This window comes from Mytilus edulis, chromosome 7 (genome assembly GCF_963676685.1).
Source record: "Mytilus edulis chromosome 7, xbMytEdul2.2, whole genome shotgun sequence".
Lineage (NCBI taxonomy): Eukaryota > Metazoa > Mollusca > Bivalvia > Mytilida > Mytilidae > Mytilus > Mytilus edulis.
Window position 1 is genome coordinate 10588360 of NC_092350.1, and position 16752 is coordinate 10605111.

Below are 16752 nucleotides of genomic sequence, written 5' to 3' on the forward strand. Positions count from 1 at the left end.
TTCATTTATACATACATGACTTGAGTTTTCACTAAGTATAGATATAACAAAATTGATCACACTGTTGTTTACAAGCCCTTCATATTTGACTTATGAATAATATTTGTTATTATATGACCGTAAAAATTGAAAAAATTTTGGTCGTATATTGGTATCACGTTGGCGTCGTCGTCTGCGTAGTCGTTGTTGTCGTTGTCGCACTATTACTTTAGTTTAAGTAAATAGAAATCTATGAAATTTTGACACAAGGTTTATGACCACAAAAGGAAGGTTGGGATTGATTTTGGGAGTTTTGGTTGAAACTGTTTAGGAATTAGGGGTCAAAAAAGGGCCCAAATAAGCATTATTCTTGGTTTTCACACAATAACTTTAGTATTTAGTATAAGTAAATAGAAATCAATGAAATTTAAACACAAGGTTTATGACCACAAAAGGAAGGTTGGGATTGATTTTTGGAGTTGAAGTCCTAACAGTTTAGGAATTAGGGGCCAAAAGGGGCCCAAATAAGCATTATTCTTGGTTTTCGCACCATAACTTTAGTATGAGTAAATAGAAATCTATGAAATTTAAACACAAGGTGACCATAAAAGGAAGGTTGGGTTTGATTTTGGGAGTTTTGGTCTCAACAGTTTAGGAATAAGGGGTAAAAAAATGGACTTTGTTTAATTTCATAAAAAATTGAATAATTGGGGTTCTTTGATATGCCGAATCTAACTGTGTAAGTAGATTGTGAATTTTTGGTCCCGTTTTCAAATTGGTCTACATTAAGGTCCAAAGGGTCCAAAATTTATCTTAGTTTGATTTTAACAAAAATTGAATCCTTGGGGTTCTTTGATATGCTGAATCTAAAAATGTACTTAGATTTTTGATTATTGGCCCAGTTTTCAAGTTGGTCCAAATCTTGGTCCAAAATTAATCTTTGTTTGATTTCATCAAAAATTGAATAATTGGGGTTCTTTGATATGCCAAATCTAACTGTGTATGTAGGTTCTTAATTTTTGGTCCCGTTTTCAAATTGGTCTACTTTAAAGTCCAAAGGGTCCAAAATTAAACTAAGTTTGATTTTAACAAAAATTGATTTTTTTTTTTGATATACTGAATCTTTAGAATCTTTACTTAGATTTTTGATTATGGGCCCAGTTTTCAAGTTGGTTCAAATCAGGATCTAAAATTATTATATTAAGTATTGTGCAATAGCAAGAAATTTTCAATTGCACAGTATTCAACAATAGCAAGAAATCTTCAATTGAACAGTATTGTGCAATAGCAAGAAATTTTCAATTGCACAGTATTGCGCAATAGCAAAAAATCTTCAATTGCACAGTATTGTGCAATAGCAAATATTTTCAATTGCACAGTATTGCGCAATAGCAAATATTTTCAATTGCACAGTATTGCGCAATAGCAAGAAATAACTAATTGCACAATATTGTGCAATAGCAAGAAATTTTCAATTGGAGTTATCTTTCTTTGTCCAGAATAGTAGTTGAATCAACTTAAATCATTGTTTTATACAATATACAATGTTTATCATATACTTAGACTAAATAACATATAAATTTTACCGTATGATAATAGCATTAAATTGACGTTAATTCCATATTTTTCGAATTGGTGCTTAGCGGGCTGATATGAAAAGTTTATCACATGCTTCGATTGTTATCACATGCCTTTCCGCAACGTTATCACATGGCATTCCCGCCGCGATATAGCCTTTTTGTGCTAATGTGGCGTAAAGCAACAAACAATCAATCACATGGGATTCCGGTAATACTCGGCCAATTCCGGAAAATACACCTCAATGCTACGTTTTCAGTGAAAAACATTACAAAGTAGTGTACAAAACAATTATTTGAATACTGGAAAGTATATTGTTTAAAATAATAAAAAAAAAAAAAAAAAAAAAAAAAAAACCAAACAAATTATTTAATAAATGCATTTTTGAAGTTTTTCTTAAATATAATTTAGAAAGTTTCCTTAAAAAGTTGACTTTTAACAATGATCATTAGGTATATTGTTGAATTATTTTTTGCCGATTCGTCCATATTAAAATGTTTGTTTTCTCTCTCTCTCTCTGTTGGGGCATATGATAGAAAGATTTCATATTGAATGTATCAAATTTTGGGCTCGACGGCCGTGAACTTTTTTACTCTTTAAACTTCGGGAACCACATAAAAGGATCAATATGTGAATCTGTTATTTTTCTCTACTGTTGAAGCATATGATAAAAAGATCATAACATGTCATTTTTCATATCGCATGTATTATCAGCCCTCGAGCCGTGCGGCTCTTGGGCTGATATTGAACCTTGGGCTGATAATACATGCGATATGAAAAATGCCATGTAATAATCTGATAATATTCACTTTTACTACCAACTGATAAATTAAAACAATCTTTACCATTCAGTGATAACAAGCACTTTATTTTACATTTTAATATTTTATGATGTATTTAAATGAGTAGTTATTGTTGCAAACTCCATTAGAAATTTGAATTGAGATCAGTTTTGGAAAAAGGTAAAGGGGGATGTGAAAAAAAAATGGGGGTGGGGGGGGGGTTAAATTTTTCTCATATCAGATTTCATAAATAGAAAGAAAATTTCTTCAAACATTTTTTTGAGAGGATTAATATTCAACAGCATAGTGAATTGCTCAAAGGCAAAAAAAAATATTTTAAGTTCATTAGACAACATTCATTCTGTGTCAGAAACCTATGCTGTGTCAACTATTTAATCACAATCCAAATTTAGAGCTGAATCCAGCTTGAATGTTGTGTCCATACTTGCCCCAACCGTTCAGGGTTCAACCTCTGCGGTCGTATAAAGCTGCGCCCTGCGGAGCATCTGTTTTTTGTGGTTGCATTTTTAAAAATCTTTGCACCTTTGAGGAAAAATTTATAGCTTATGTCTCACATTTTAGATAAAAGTTTTGACGATATGGTAGTTGGTCATAACATGAAAATGGAGTATGTTCCTAAGAAAGCTAATCACTATACTCAGTCCAGCAAACCTCAGTCTGCACCAGTAGAACCTGTTAACGAGGTGGAGAATGCCTTCCAGTCTAAAGTACAATCTCATAAAGAACGGGTCGCCAAAATCAGGAAAGCCAGGAGATCGGCAGAACTTATACAACGAGCATGGAGAAACTATATCAAAAAGAAAAACAAAAAGAGACGATATTAAAATCAAAAATAGACTGTTAAATATAAGGGTATTTTAGATAATTTTGTGATATTATTTTTAATTTATGGCAAAATTTGCATTTAAGCATTATAAGGATTCATATTGTTGAAAATCCTGAATAGTGAATAGTTATGCATTTGATATTTTTAGTATTTCCTATATTGATAGAAGGCTAGTCAGAATGTTTTGTTTAATAGTCTCTGTGATATCACTTGTTTATTCATTCCACCAAAAATGTGCTAAATTTGAATATCTTAACACTTTTTTTAACTTCAGGGAAAATTCACTGGCACTTGGGGATTTGATGCCCTTTTTTCTAATATAATTTTATTGTGTTTAATTTTTTAAAGTAAATATGTTTGAATATTGTAATTTATTTAATGTTTTCTTGTTCTATTCCATACAATATTACAATAACGGTAGTTTATATATGATGTCTATTGTCTAGCTCCCTCTATTCTTATTTTTCAAAAAATTCTGATGTCTAACATCTGCTCACCTCTGGCAGTTTTTACACCATAATTTCATTAAATTATACAAGTCAGAACATGTATCAACTAAAAAACATTTGTAAACAACTAAGATTCATTTAAACTTGATGATTTATGCATAACATGTTTTTGTAAAAGAAAACTGCTCATGAACTTAAATGATGTTGATTCTCATTGTAGGTGTATTACTTATTTTCTAATTTTAGTTATATTTGATGTGTCCAAACTGGTTTTTTTAACATAATAATAATAACTGATCTGATTAGGTGAATTTCCTTTAAAAAAAATTCTTTACACAGTTGTTGAAAGATGTTTCTGTATACAATTAACTATACCATACCCTCATTTGGCAGAATTTGTGTAAAACTTAGTGCAATTATTTGACTTGACCAATTTCCTGATGTTACATACATGTACACACATCATTAGAATGTGTTGTTTAATAGTCTCTGTGATATCACTTGTTTATTCAATCCACCAAAAATGTGCTATATTTGAATATCTTAACACATACATGTACACACACATTATCATTAACCATTGATCTTCTCTGCGCCTTTAATATTTATGTCTGGATATTTAGAAAACAAGCCATCTGTCATATTCTGTTCCTTGTGATTTTTTTTAATTTTATATCATATTTCTAGTAAATGCTAGATATTGAAAGGGAACATAAAATTTACAAATGTACACCTTAATTTGTCTATGTTGAGGGAATGAAACTCAGTATTGCAAATTGTGACTTTGTTATGCAAGTTTTGTGAATATATATATTTTGCTTAATATTCAATTGAATCATAAATGGCTTTAACACAATCAGATTTTAGTAATGTAAATGTATGGTTTATGAGTTTACAGACTGTAATAGTTTTTACCAAGCCTATTCAGTAGAGAATTTCCAGTGTTTACTAATGTTAATGAATATCATTGTATAATACCATGAAGAAAAAATACAACAACAATTTGAAAAATAAATACAAATTATTTTTGTTAGTTTTAATTATAATTTTCCGTCCAAAATGAGTTCACCACCAATATTTTTTTATTGTGATATTGATTTTTAAACATTCCATTTTTTTTTTTATGACAGATTTTTTATATTTAAATTTTTTAGAAGTTGATTTTGAGATACATTTATATTTATTGCATTTATATTTATTGTAAAAACAAAATATAAAATTTTGTCCTTGCCATATCTTATGTACAGATCAAGATTTGGATAGCATTTAATGTTGATTTTGTGTTGAGGTGTTAGTAATACAATTACCTCCAGAATGCATTTTCCTGTGTCAAACATGTAAAAGAAGACTGGTGTCTGCTCTTATGTTGACCATTGTCAAAGGAAAGGAGAAGGTTCACGAAGGGTTAAGATTGGCCCTAAATTTTTAATTTTTTTTTTAATTCGGGCGAACCTATGACAACCCCATTAATGTACATTATTAGTATTTTAGGTTAATTTGGGTATTTTTATGCCCCACTTATGATAGTAGAGGGGCATTATGTTTTCTGGTCTGTACGTCTTTTCGATTGTTCATTTGTCCGTCCGTTCGTCCTGCTTCAGGTTAAAGTTTTTGGTCAAGGAAGTTTTTGATGAAGTTGAAGTCCAATCAACTTGAAACTTAGTACACATGTTTCCTATGAAATGATCTTTCCAATTTTAATGCCAAATTAGAGTTATTACCCCAATTTTACTGTCCACTCAACATAGAAAATGATAATGCGAGTGGAGGCATCTGTGTACTATGGACACATTCTTGTTTATGAGAATTTAAAGATCAAAAGTTGTACATTTTAGGTGTTGAAAGATTAAATGGGTATAGTACTGCCTGCAGTTTGTAGTTCATAGTGCATTTGCCCTGAGACTACTATTATTGTCATCTCAGATTTGCCGATATTCAATGTATTATATATCATATTGGTAGTCAAACCTACATGGGGATCCCATGTCTTGATTTGGAACACTATTGTTATACTTCGTTGAACATTTAAATTCGTGAATAAAGTCGTCCACGAAAACCACGAAAATTGGTTCCCCACGAATAAAAGTACTTTGACAGTAGTTAATTTTTAAGGCCATTTTGGGCCATAAGTGAACCTTGTCCTTTAAGTTCATTTGTTCAATTTCTTAGATGTAACAATTTAAATAATGTATTTATTTTGATTTGATAGTACCATGCACTGTCCTTATGATTTCCAAATGTTTTTATTGTTACTACAAAAAACATCAGAATGATATTTGACTTATAATTGTATTTTCTTTGCAGCAGTATGAAAATTACTGACAATGACTTTGTTAGTATTACCAGTGTTAGTGCATCTTGTAACCATGACAATTCTAATATTGATGATGTCACTGGTTCTTGTGCTAATGACTACCATATATATATATATATCAGTGATATTATAGAGTCATGTGACCATGACAATTTTAATATTGATGATGTCACAGTTTTTGTGATAATTGACAATATTTATATCAGTGATATTATAGTGTCTTATGACCATGACTATATGTAAATCTCTGTGATGTTTATAGACTTGTTGACTCTGTTTGTTAGTTATTACAATTTATTTATTTATGGCAGCACAAATGTGCTTCAGTGTCTTGTACTTAAATAAATTTTATATCATTGTTTATTTCAAATTTTTTTCCATGTTGTTGCCTTAATATATCTAATATGTGGAGATTTAAGGATATAAAAGACAGTAATCAGTCATATTTATAAATTGGAGTAATTGATAGACTGTTTGTATTTAATGCAACTTTCAGCTTTTTCATGAAAGCAATTTTTTAAAGGTTGAGAAATTTGGAGTAGACCACCAACCTTCTGCAGGAAAAATGGTTCTTATTAAGATCAGAGTAAAACAGAATTCGCCACAATCTAGGTTCAAACTTGCGACCTCAGTATTATCAGGCTAGTAATAATAAGTAATCACTGCAGATGAACCTTTTACCATTGGAGGCCATTTATATTTGGAACTCATTACCAAACAAAACTTGACGTGCATTAATAACATTCAAATCGAAATAGACAGAAAAGTGTTGAAACAATTAACAGAATATATTGAAACAAACAAAAAGAAACAGATGCACATACTCTGCTGATTGAAATTACATGAATATGAACATCATTACATGTATAAACAAGAATGTGTCCAAAGTACACGGATGCCCCACTCCCACTATCATTTTCCATGTTCAATGGACCGTGAAATTGGATAAAAAATATAATTTGGCATTTAAATTAGAAAGATAATATCATAGGGAACATGAGTACTAAGTTTCAAGTTGATTGGACTTCAACTTCATCAAAAACTACCTTGACCAAAAACTTTAACCTGAAACATGCACTTTCATTTTCTATGTTCAGTGGACCGTAAAATTGGGGTCAAAAGTTTAATTTGGCTCCAAAATTAGAAAGATCATATCATAAGGAACATGTGTACTAAGTTTCAAGTTGATTGGACTTCAACTTCATCAAAAACTACCTTGACCAAAAACTTTAACCTGAATCGGGACAGACGGACGAACGAACGAACGAACGGACAGACAGACGGACGGACGAACGGACGCACAGACCAGAAAACATAATGCCCCTCTACTATCGTAGGTGGGGCATAAAAACAATGGTCACCCACTTAAAATCCATTTCAATGTGTTGGTCTAGTACAAAGTGTGTTATAATTATATGATATTAAAATGTTGTCATCCAAAATATGCATTCTTCCTAGGTCACTCAACCAATTGGGATCGATAACTAACCCTGGTAGCGTTATCTTTTTAGCCAGATCAGAATAAAATGAAATGCATTCTTAAAAGGCCATCCATCAATAATAACAGATTGCTGATTCAATGGAATATATGTGGAAGCAATCATACTTTTAAATATGATTAAAGTTTAGTATGACGTCCATTATCACCGAACTAGTATACATTTATGTTTAGGGGCCAGCTGAAAAACGCCTCCAGGTGTGGGAGTTTCTTGCTGCATTGAAGACTCATCGGTGGCCCTCTGCTGTTGTCTGCTGTTTGTTGGGGTTGTTGTCTCTTTGACACATTCCCCATTACCATTCTCAATTTTATTTATAATTTGAGCAAAGTTTGGTCCATATGGTTCAGCATTTTCTAATTAGTTTGACAGAAGACCAACGAGAAAGACTAATAAGGCATAGTCCATATTCTAGTGGTCTGTTAGGCTATGTTAACATATATAGGTGTTACACTATCCTTGCAAAATTGCAAATATAACTATTAATGAAAACATGTCAACTTAAAAATTTCCAAGAGAAACTAGAGGCTCTAAAGAGCCCGTGTCTCTCACCTTGGTCTATGTGAATATTAAACAAAGGAAGCAGATGGATTCATGACAGAATTGTGTTTTGGTGATGGTGATGTGTTTGTACATCTTACTTTACTGAACATTCTTGCTACTTACAATTATCTCTATCTATAATGAACTTGGCCCAGTAGTTTCAGTGGAAAATGTTAGTTAAAATTTACAAATTTTATGAAAATTGTTAAAAATTGACTACAAAGGACAATAACTCCTTAGGGGTCAATTGACCATTTCCATCATGTTGACTTATTTGTAAATCTTACTTTGTTTAACATTATTGATGTTTACAGTTTATCTCTATCTATAATATTCAAGATAACAACCAAAAACAGCCAAATTTCCTTAAAATTACCAATTCAGGGGCAGCAACCCAACAACAGGTTGTCAGATTCATCTGAAAATTTCAGGGCAGATAGATCTTGACCTGATAAACAATTTAACCCCCATGTCAGATTTGCTCTAAAGGCTGCGGTTTCAGAGTTAAAAGCCAAAAACTGCATTTTACCCCTATGTTCTATTTTTAGCCATGGCGGCCATCTTGGTTGGTTGGCCAGGTCACGGGACACAATTTTTAAACTAGATTCCCCAATGATGATTGTGGCCAAGTTTGGTTTAATTTGGCCCAGTAGTTTCAGAGGAGAGGATTTTTGTAAAAGATAACTAAGATTTACGAAAAATGGTTAAAAATTGACTATTAAGGGCAATAACTCCTAAAGGGGTCAACAGACCATTTTGGTCCTGTTGACTTATTTGTAGATCTTACTTTACTGAACATTTTTGCTGTTTACAGTTTATCTCTATCTATGATAATATTCAAGATAATAACCAAAAACAGCAAAATTTCCTTAAAATTACCAATTCAGGGGCAGCAACCTATCAACGGGTTGTCTGATTCATCTCAAAATTTCAGGGCAGATAGATCTTGACCTGATTAACAATTTTACCCCATGTCAGATTTGCTCTAAATGCTTTGGTTTTTGAGTTATAAGCCAAAAACTGCATTTTACCCCTATGTTCTATTTTTAGCCATGGCAACCATCTTGGTTGGTTGGCCGGGTCACCGGACACAATTTTTAAACTAGATACCCTAATAATGATTGTGGCCAAGTTTGGTAAAAATTGGCCCAGTAGTTTCAGAGGAGAAGATTTTTGTAAAAGTTAATGTGGTAAAATTGTTTATCAGGTCAAGATCTATCTGCAACAACAAAAGAGAGTTTTTAACGACCTCAGCTGGCTATACAACCCTTGCACAATCAACTGAATTTTGCACAAATCATTAATAGGATAGATTGCCCTTATATGATAATTTTTTATTACCTTTTTGTTTTTTTTGGCAAAGGGGGAGCAGGGGGTTGCGCAACAACAAAACAACTTCACAACTTTCTCATTACTTTGCATTTCTCGTTAGATAATTTTACAAAATACTCCCTTGAAACAACTGTCAAATTTAAACAAACTTGGTTTAAATCACCACTAGGATATCCAGGGACCACTGTGTATGATGACCCTGCCTGCCCACATGGCTGAAATAAAACAGGTTTTAAATGCACTTTTTAGTATTATATCTCTGAAACTAAACGACAGTACAACAGTTGCATTTATCATGCATCAATTGTAAATAAAAATATCAGGTGAGCGACACAGGGTCCTTGGACCCTCTAGTTATATTCAATCTGAATTTTTGCTTCTCGAGGGGGATTTGTCTGACTCCCCCGTCTTCAGGTGTTCCATGTTAAAAAGAAAAAAAAGAGATAGAAAAGTTATCTTTACTTTTTAATTAATACATTACAACAAGCATGTATGACATAACAATAATTTCCTGATTAATGATTGTATGAGATCAATATCTATCATTAATGATTGTATGAGATCAATATCTATCACTAATGATTGTATGAGATCAATATCTATCACTAATGATTGTATGAGATCAATCTCTGTCACTAATGATTGTATGAGATCAATCTCTATCATTAATGATTGTATGAGATCAATATCTATCATTAATGATTGTATGAGATCAATCTCTATCACTAATGATTGTATGAGATCAATATCTATCACTAATGATTGTATGAGATCAATATCTATCACTAATGATTGTATGAGATCAATATCTATCATTAATGATTGTATGAGATCAATCTCTATCACTAATGATTGTATGAGATCAATATCTATCACTAATGATTGTATGAGATCAATCTCTATCACTAATGATTGTATGAGATCAATATCTATCATTAATGATTGTATGAGATCAATATCTATCATTAATGATTGTATGAGATCAATATCTATCACAGTTTTGACATATAGCTCAATAAACAGCTGCACAGAGAGTGCATGATACCCCATTATTGTGTATATTGGAAATGCTACAAAAAGAAAATAGGATATATAGAAAAGTTTTATCAGAAGCAAATACAATGGCTCGTTAGAAAAACATGCACGAGAAAACCCTAGGCATACAAGTCTAATGTCAATTAAGACTATTACAAGACCCATATCTCTGGTAAGACTGGTATGACAAATCAGAAAATTTTGTTAATCAAACAAGTACATCCATCAACCATACTGGCATTACTGCACAATAAATGAAAATTGACTTAATTCAAACAGTTGATGTCCTTTAATTTTGGAGCAACATCGTCAGGGGGCTTTCTTTGCTTTGTTAATCTTTCATGAGAATTATTTAAAGCAAAGGAGTAGGTTAGATTAGTGAGGTTTGAGTTATTGTACAAAGTGTTGGCGGGAGGACGGACAGACATTGGTATAATAACTTGTGTCCTAAGGTGTATAAAAATGTAAATGGCTCTATTTGTATACAATATCAAAAGGAGGTACATGTAAGTAGTTTTTCAGGCGGAAACAATAAAATATAAGCTCCTCTTGTAGTCATTTTAAAAATATTATTTTTCCTTCAGTTGGTGCTATTTAAGATAGTCATATTGTATTGGATTGTAGTACTTTCCATGTTATAGCTGGGTAAAGTGATACACAATCTCAAAGTGTATACTTGCAGCTACTGTGTAGTGAAAATAATACAGTAGATTTAAAAGTTTGGGAAAATGCACAATAATGTATCTAACACTATAAATTGAGATTCTTTATATGAAACAGTTATTTAAATACAACTATGGAATTTTCGACAAGGCTTTCAAATCTCAAAAAAAAAAAAAATTTTAAAATGCTACCCGTGATATCTTATATAAATGTTCTTATCTAAGTATTTTTCTGTTAGCCATTTCAAAAATTTTATGTGCATACCTTGATAAAGGCCTCCAACTTAGAAATCAGAAAATTAATTATATACCCTGATAGATAGCAAAATGATCTCCCCTTGACTACTGACCCTTTCCTCATGCATTTGAACTATTATTCTATGTTTCTTTAATCACTTTGTAATGTTAATGTCATGTTGTTATAAATGTTATGCTATTTATGGGCCCTTTAATTTTGAAAAATAAAAAATATTGTATTGTATTGTTAAAAGTACTTTCTTTAAATATGTAAAGAAATAAAGTTTGGGCAAAAAAAATTCCCATAAACAATTAATGTATTGACTATTGTTTAGCACCAGAAATATATTTATCATATGATAAAAATGTAAATACACATTTACTGAGTGATGTAAAATATTTAAATGGAAATATATATCAAAATACAATTGAGTATTACAATTAAAGACATATAAATTTTGCCAGGAGATTCAAAACAGCTTCATTTATATCCTCTGTAACTTCTGTCAAGATACAGAAATGCAATTCCAAAGGATATCTATCTCCCTGTGACCCTGTTAGTTATTTTTGTTTTCTATTATTCAAGACACCTATACATTAATTCTTTATCTCTTCTTTAATATTGTGAAATATTCACATTAACACCAAAGACTCTAAATGCTTTATTAAAATCTATTGAACTTTTAAGAAACCAGAATGTGTTCATAGTACACGGATGCCCCACTCGCACTATCATTTTCTATGTTCAGTGGTCCGTGAAATTGGGGTCAAAATTATAATTTGGAATTATAATTAGAAAGATCATATCATAGGGAACTTGTGTACTAAGTTTCAAGTTGATGTAACTTTAACTTCATCAAAAACTACCTTGACCAAAAACTTTAACCTGAACTTCGCACTATCATTTTCTATGTTCAGTGGACCATGAAATTGGGGTAAAAACTATAATTTGGCATTAAAATTAGAAAGATGATATCATGGGGAACATGTGTACTAAGTTTCAAGTTGATTGGACTTCAACTTCTTCAAAAACTACCTTGACCAAAAACTTTAACCAGAAGCGAACGGACGCACAGACGGACGGAGGCACAGATCAGAAAACATAATGCCCCTCTACTATCGTAGGTGGGGCATAAAAAAGGGATACATATTCTTCTGACTAACATGTGATAAAATAGACAAGTCCGATTTTCAATAATACTGATTGCTAAGAATCTTTAGGTTCTAAGTTATACCTCTACATGTAAAGTAAAGAATAATGAACCTTTAATGATTAATTAATTTTAACCTACGTCTAGAAGAATACATAGGATAAGAATTGACCAATTAAATAAGGTACAAAATGTATAACAAATGTTCTGAAGTCTGCTATTTGTAAATAAATAAACAGACAATTTTGTGGGACTTGAATCAACTCAAATGATAAGCTAACCTAAAAATATAAACTTTTGATTTGTACATCCTGAAATAATAGACTCTCAAAATGATGTGGCCTTATTGTGTCTTGAAACAATGGACTTTCATTTGAAGTTGACAGATACAAAGGAATATAAAAGACTACAAATACATTTGAAAGCACGACATTGTTATAGATTGCACTGAATATAGAACATCATTCTTTTCTGTTGGCTGTTCTTGGAATGGATTATCTTCTTCTCTGTATCGTTTAGTCAGACAGATCTTTGTCAAACATGTATTCTCCGAGTCCTGGGCCGACATTCTTTAGTCTGGTCGCATAATCTGACAATATCTTCAGTATTTCCACTTGTTGACTAAGGAAGTGGTCTTCAAGGAAATCTTCAAACTAAAAATAAAAATTTAACTAATAATTAGTAACTCAAAACACATTTAAGAATTCTCCAAACTTAACAGAATGGACAACAAAATTCAATATATAGCCTATTAAGTCTATTTTAATTTTTGTATTACATGTATCACAAGATCTTCTTTCCATTTTTTGTAAATATTTTTCATTTTAGTTTTAAAAAGGCAACAGTATTTTAAATGAATCTTTTGTTGTCAAATTTTTTTAGCAACAACTAAAGCCATGTTAGTGGTTTCTCAAAGAGGATATATACAAAGGAATTATATTCCTATGTTTTGTACTAGTTACACTTTTACAGTATTTATCAGGTATTTGAATTGGTTTTTTTTTGTGTGGATTTTGCTCAAAGAGTAACACTTTCCACTGTAAATTGATAAATGGAGTTAGAATACATATAAAGTTCCTCTCAGAGAGACTATGATGGTTCTTGACAAAATTGAACCAAATAAGCTGTTAAAAATGAATTTTCACTTTTTCACTTTCATTCATTATTGAACAAAACTATTTCCTTTTTCTTTAAATCTCATAGCTATAAATGCCCATTTAAGGCTGTTGTTCTATTGGTTTTAAGCTCAACATATTTTACATGTGTGAGAGGATTGCTTCCCTTAGTAAATGTGGTAGATACTAAGACAGCCATAAACTGCTGAGCTTAAGAAGTACTTCTGTAGCTCAGTCAGTATACAGGATGCTTTGTAACACAGAGGTCCCTGGTTCAGGTCAAGGTGGAGACAAAGACGATTTGTAAGAAGAATAATGCTCTCTGATTACACATGTACATTGGCTCCTCTAAAGAAATCAATAACAGTAACACCTATATATTAACCACAGCATTTGCAATTTAGCATACATACATGTGCATCACCCTGTGTACAGGAAATCTTGTGCAGAGCCAGAATAGCCTCATTGACCTTTTTCTCCAGACTTATCGATGTCTGCACTGCATCCAAACCAGTTTTCCATTCATCTTTCTCTGGTTTCTACAAAATACAATCAAAAGTAAATCATATTAATTGCTACAGGGTTAACATTGCTCATTCATAAACAATAAATATCATGCATTCTCTCATAGACAAGAACATATAGATTTGATTTGATTTTTGGTGTTTTAATACCACTTTTAAGCACCTATTTTGGGCTATTTTGTGGCGACAAGTTTTATTGGTGGAGGGAGCCAGAGAGCCCAGAGAAAACCACTGACAATCCTAGTCAATAAAGATTAGAGTTGAGAGCACTGACATGAGTTAGGTTCAAATTCACAACCTCAGTGTTGACTGGCTAGTGATTACAGTAGTAACTACTTAAACCACTCAGCCACCGCAAACCATACAAACATTTTCTGTATTACCTACACATTTTGCTGTACAAATTGCCTCCCAATTTCGTTAAATATATACAAGTTGATATATATTTTTATGCCCCATTTCTGGGTATTATGTTTTCTGGTCTGTGGCTCTGTCTGTTTGTTCGTTTGTCTGTCTGTCCCGCTTCAGTTTAAAGTTTGTGGTCGAGGTAGTTTTTGATGAAGTTCAAGTCCAATCAACTTGAACCTTAGTACACATATTCCCTATGACAAAAAAAATGTATGATATGATCTTTCTGATTTTAATTCCAAATTAAGAGATTTTCCCCCATTTTCACGGTCCACTGAACATAGAAAATGATAGGGCCATAAAAAAGAATAGGTTTGTTTGCCCAAACCCTACCTACCCAGAAAAAAGCTGCCTACTCAAATTCTTTTATTGTCCTGATTTGAAGAAGTTTTTTTTTAATCAGATAGGATAGGCATGAATACTAATAAACATCCGATACTTCAATTTCTTTTTTGAAAAAAAAAAAAAAAGAAAATGCCTACCTAACTACCCACTGTCTCAACCTTTGGGTAGGGTTTGGGCAAACCTAAATATTTTTAATTGTGGCCTAGTGCGGATGGGGCATCCGTGTACAGGGGACACATTCTTGTTAGTACATTTGTTACCTGACAATTCTGTCATACAATATTTCATTCCTATTCATGTAACTAGGTAAAAGTGAAAGTTTTGAGTATGGCTAAGCCGCTCATTTCATTTACTTCCTATTTTATTCAATTCTCTTTTAATTTTGTGCTACCTTAACACAGCAATTATTCCTCCCCATTTCGTTAGGTACGGCTTACATATTCAGCAGAATAATAATACCCCATTGATTGATATGGTGTTACCCCCATTCTGCACTAACATTCTAATTCCCCCTTTAATTTTGGTCATACCTGAACATCCTGCAGAACAATTCTTCCTCCTCGTTTATTTTGATAATCCATCAACTTTTCTGCCTCACATCTCTTCTGTTTGGACTGTTTAGCAAAAAAACTATGGAAACCTGGAAGTGCTACATCATCTCTGTCAAAGTAATATGCCTGAAAATACTCATAATCATTAATGTATTGAAATATGTTTTGGAAAAAACAGAATTCTGAAAATGTCAACTGTATACATCATCATAGACAAATAAAATCAGACATAAAATATACAGTCTAGTCTGTTAATCACTTGGTTATGTTTGTTAATAAAAATGAAAACTGGATTTTTGTTTTGTGTTTTTTAAAATATTGGGAACTCAAGAATTTAAACAAAACTGAATTTTGAAACATTTTTTTCCTTTTGGCAAGGACGTATATTATGTTAGTTAAATGTCCTTGCTTTTGGTTTATACAGGAACTTAAATATATATATATATATATACTATCGAAGCCTTGTCACTAATGGATCTGACTCGCAATCTCATTTAAAGTCAGAATTATAGAGTTTCATGATTTTTTTTTAATATAAAATAGTATAATCATGTTAGAAATTTTCAAAACTGGATGCAGGAATATGCCAAAGCAAAATTTAATCAATGCATTCCAAGAAGTCACATTTATTTGGTCCACATGTGCTTGAAATTCATATATTTCCCAGGCAGTAAATTAATGTATTTTCAAATGTCAGTGCTGATATTATCAAAAGTAAAAGTCAATGATCATTACTAACAATTTACCTAGTGTAAACTGACATAAATAATTCTTCATAACATAAAATAAGTATGACTCTGTACGTCAATGAGTATTTAATATATTTTTTACGCAACATCAAAAAAATTCTAGTGGCCATGGACAAGGTCGTTCCGTGATCCAGTTTTGATATACTTTCTGCATTTTTTAAGAATGTTGGATATTTTTAACACGAAAAGTTCCTCAACGGACAGTTATTAATTCACTAATCCACTTTTTTCGTCCCCAACTGGGCCCAACTCCAACCTCATAAGTTATAACAATAGTCAATACAAAAAAAACTGTACCATTGACTGATAAATATAGGACGCATGCAGTTCGACATTTATCTGCTTGTTAATTCCCGCCTCAGTTTCAGCATGAAAGTTTTGCCTAGGTTGTGTCTGAGACATTTTGGGGACTGTTTACAGCTACGTGATTTCCCTGAAAGACAAATGGCCGGGAGGAAATTAGCAAGTTTCTTTTTGCGGGTCTTTGTAGGAAATTCCTCCCCTTTCTGGAGCACCTCAGATTAACACCAACAGCTAGAACAAAGAGTGAAGTAGAAAAAATTTTGTAATAGTAAATTTTCCCGTTTTATTAATATTGGAAATTTAGTTTGCGTTCAAGTCTTTCTTTGCGTTAAAACATCAAGACAGTGCTTTA

At 31.9% G+C, this 16752-nt stretch overlaps 2 protein-coding genes across 5 annotated transcripts in view; one reads left to right on the forward strand and one right to left on the reverse strand.

The window, feature by feature from the left end:
• Window positions 1–6319, forward strand: part of LOC139529915 (kinesin-like protein KIF6) — a 71310-nt gene extending 64991 nt beyond the window's left edge. For all 4 annotated transcript variants that reach the window (XM_071325882.1, XM_071325881.1, XM_071325880.1 and 1 more), the window contains one exon: window positions 2922–6319. In XM_071325882.1, the coding sequence (XP_071181983.1) occupies window positions 2922–3184 (263 nt within the window). In that variant the 3' untranslated portion in view covers window positions 3185–6319. The remainder of the gene's footprint in view (window positions 1–2921) is intronic.
• A 3447-nt stretch (window positions 6320–9766) lies between these two features.
• LOC139529918 (soma ferritin-like) lies at window positions 9767–16626 on the reverse strand. Its single transcript, XM_071325888.1, has 4 exons — window positions 16395–16626; window positions 15328–15474; window positions 13934–14059; window positions 9767–13058 (listed from the first exon to the last, which is right to left on the reverse strand). Exons 1-4 carry the CDS (start codon window positions 16497–16499, stop codon window positions 12921–12923), a joined length of 516 nt encoding a protein of 171 aa, XP_071181989.1. The 5' UTR covers window positions 16500–16626; the 3' UTR covers window positions 9767–12920.
• Between the last annotated feature and the right edge of the window lie 126 nt (window positions 16627–16752).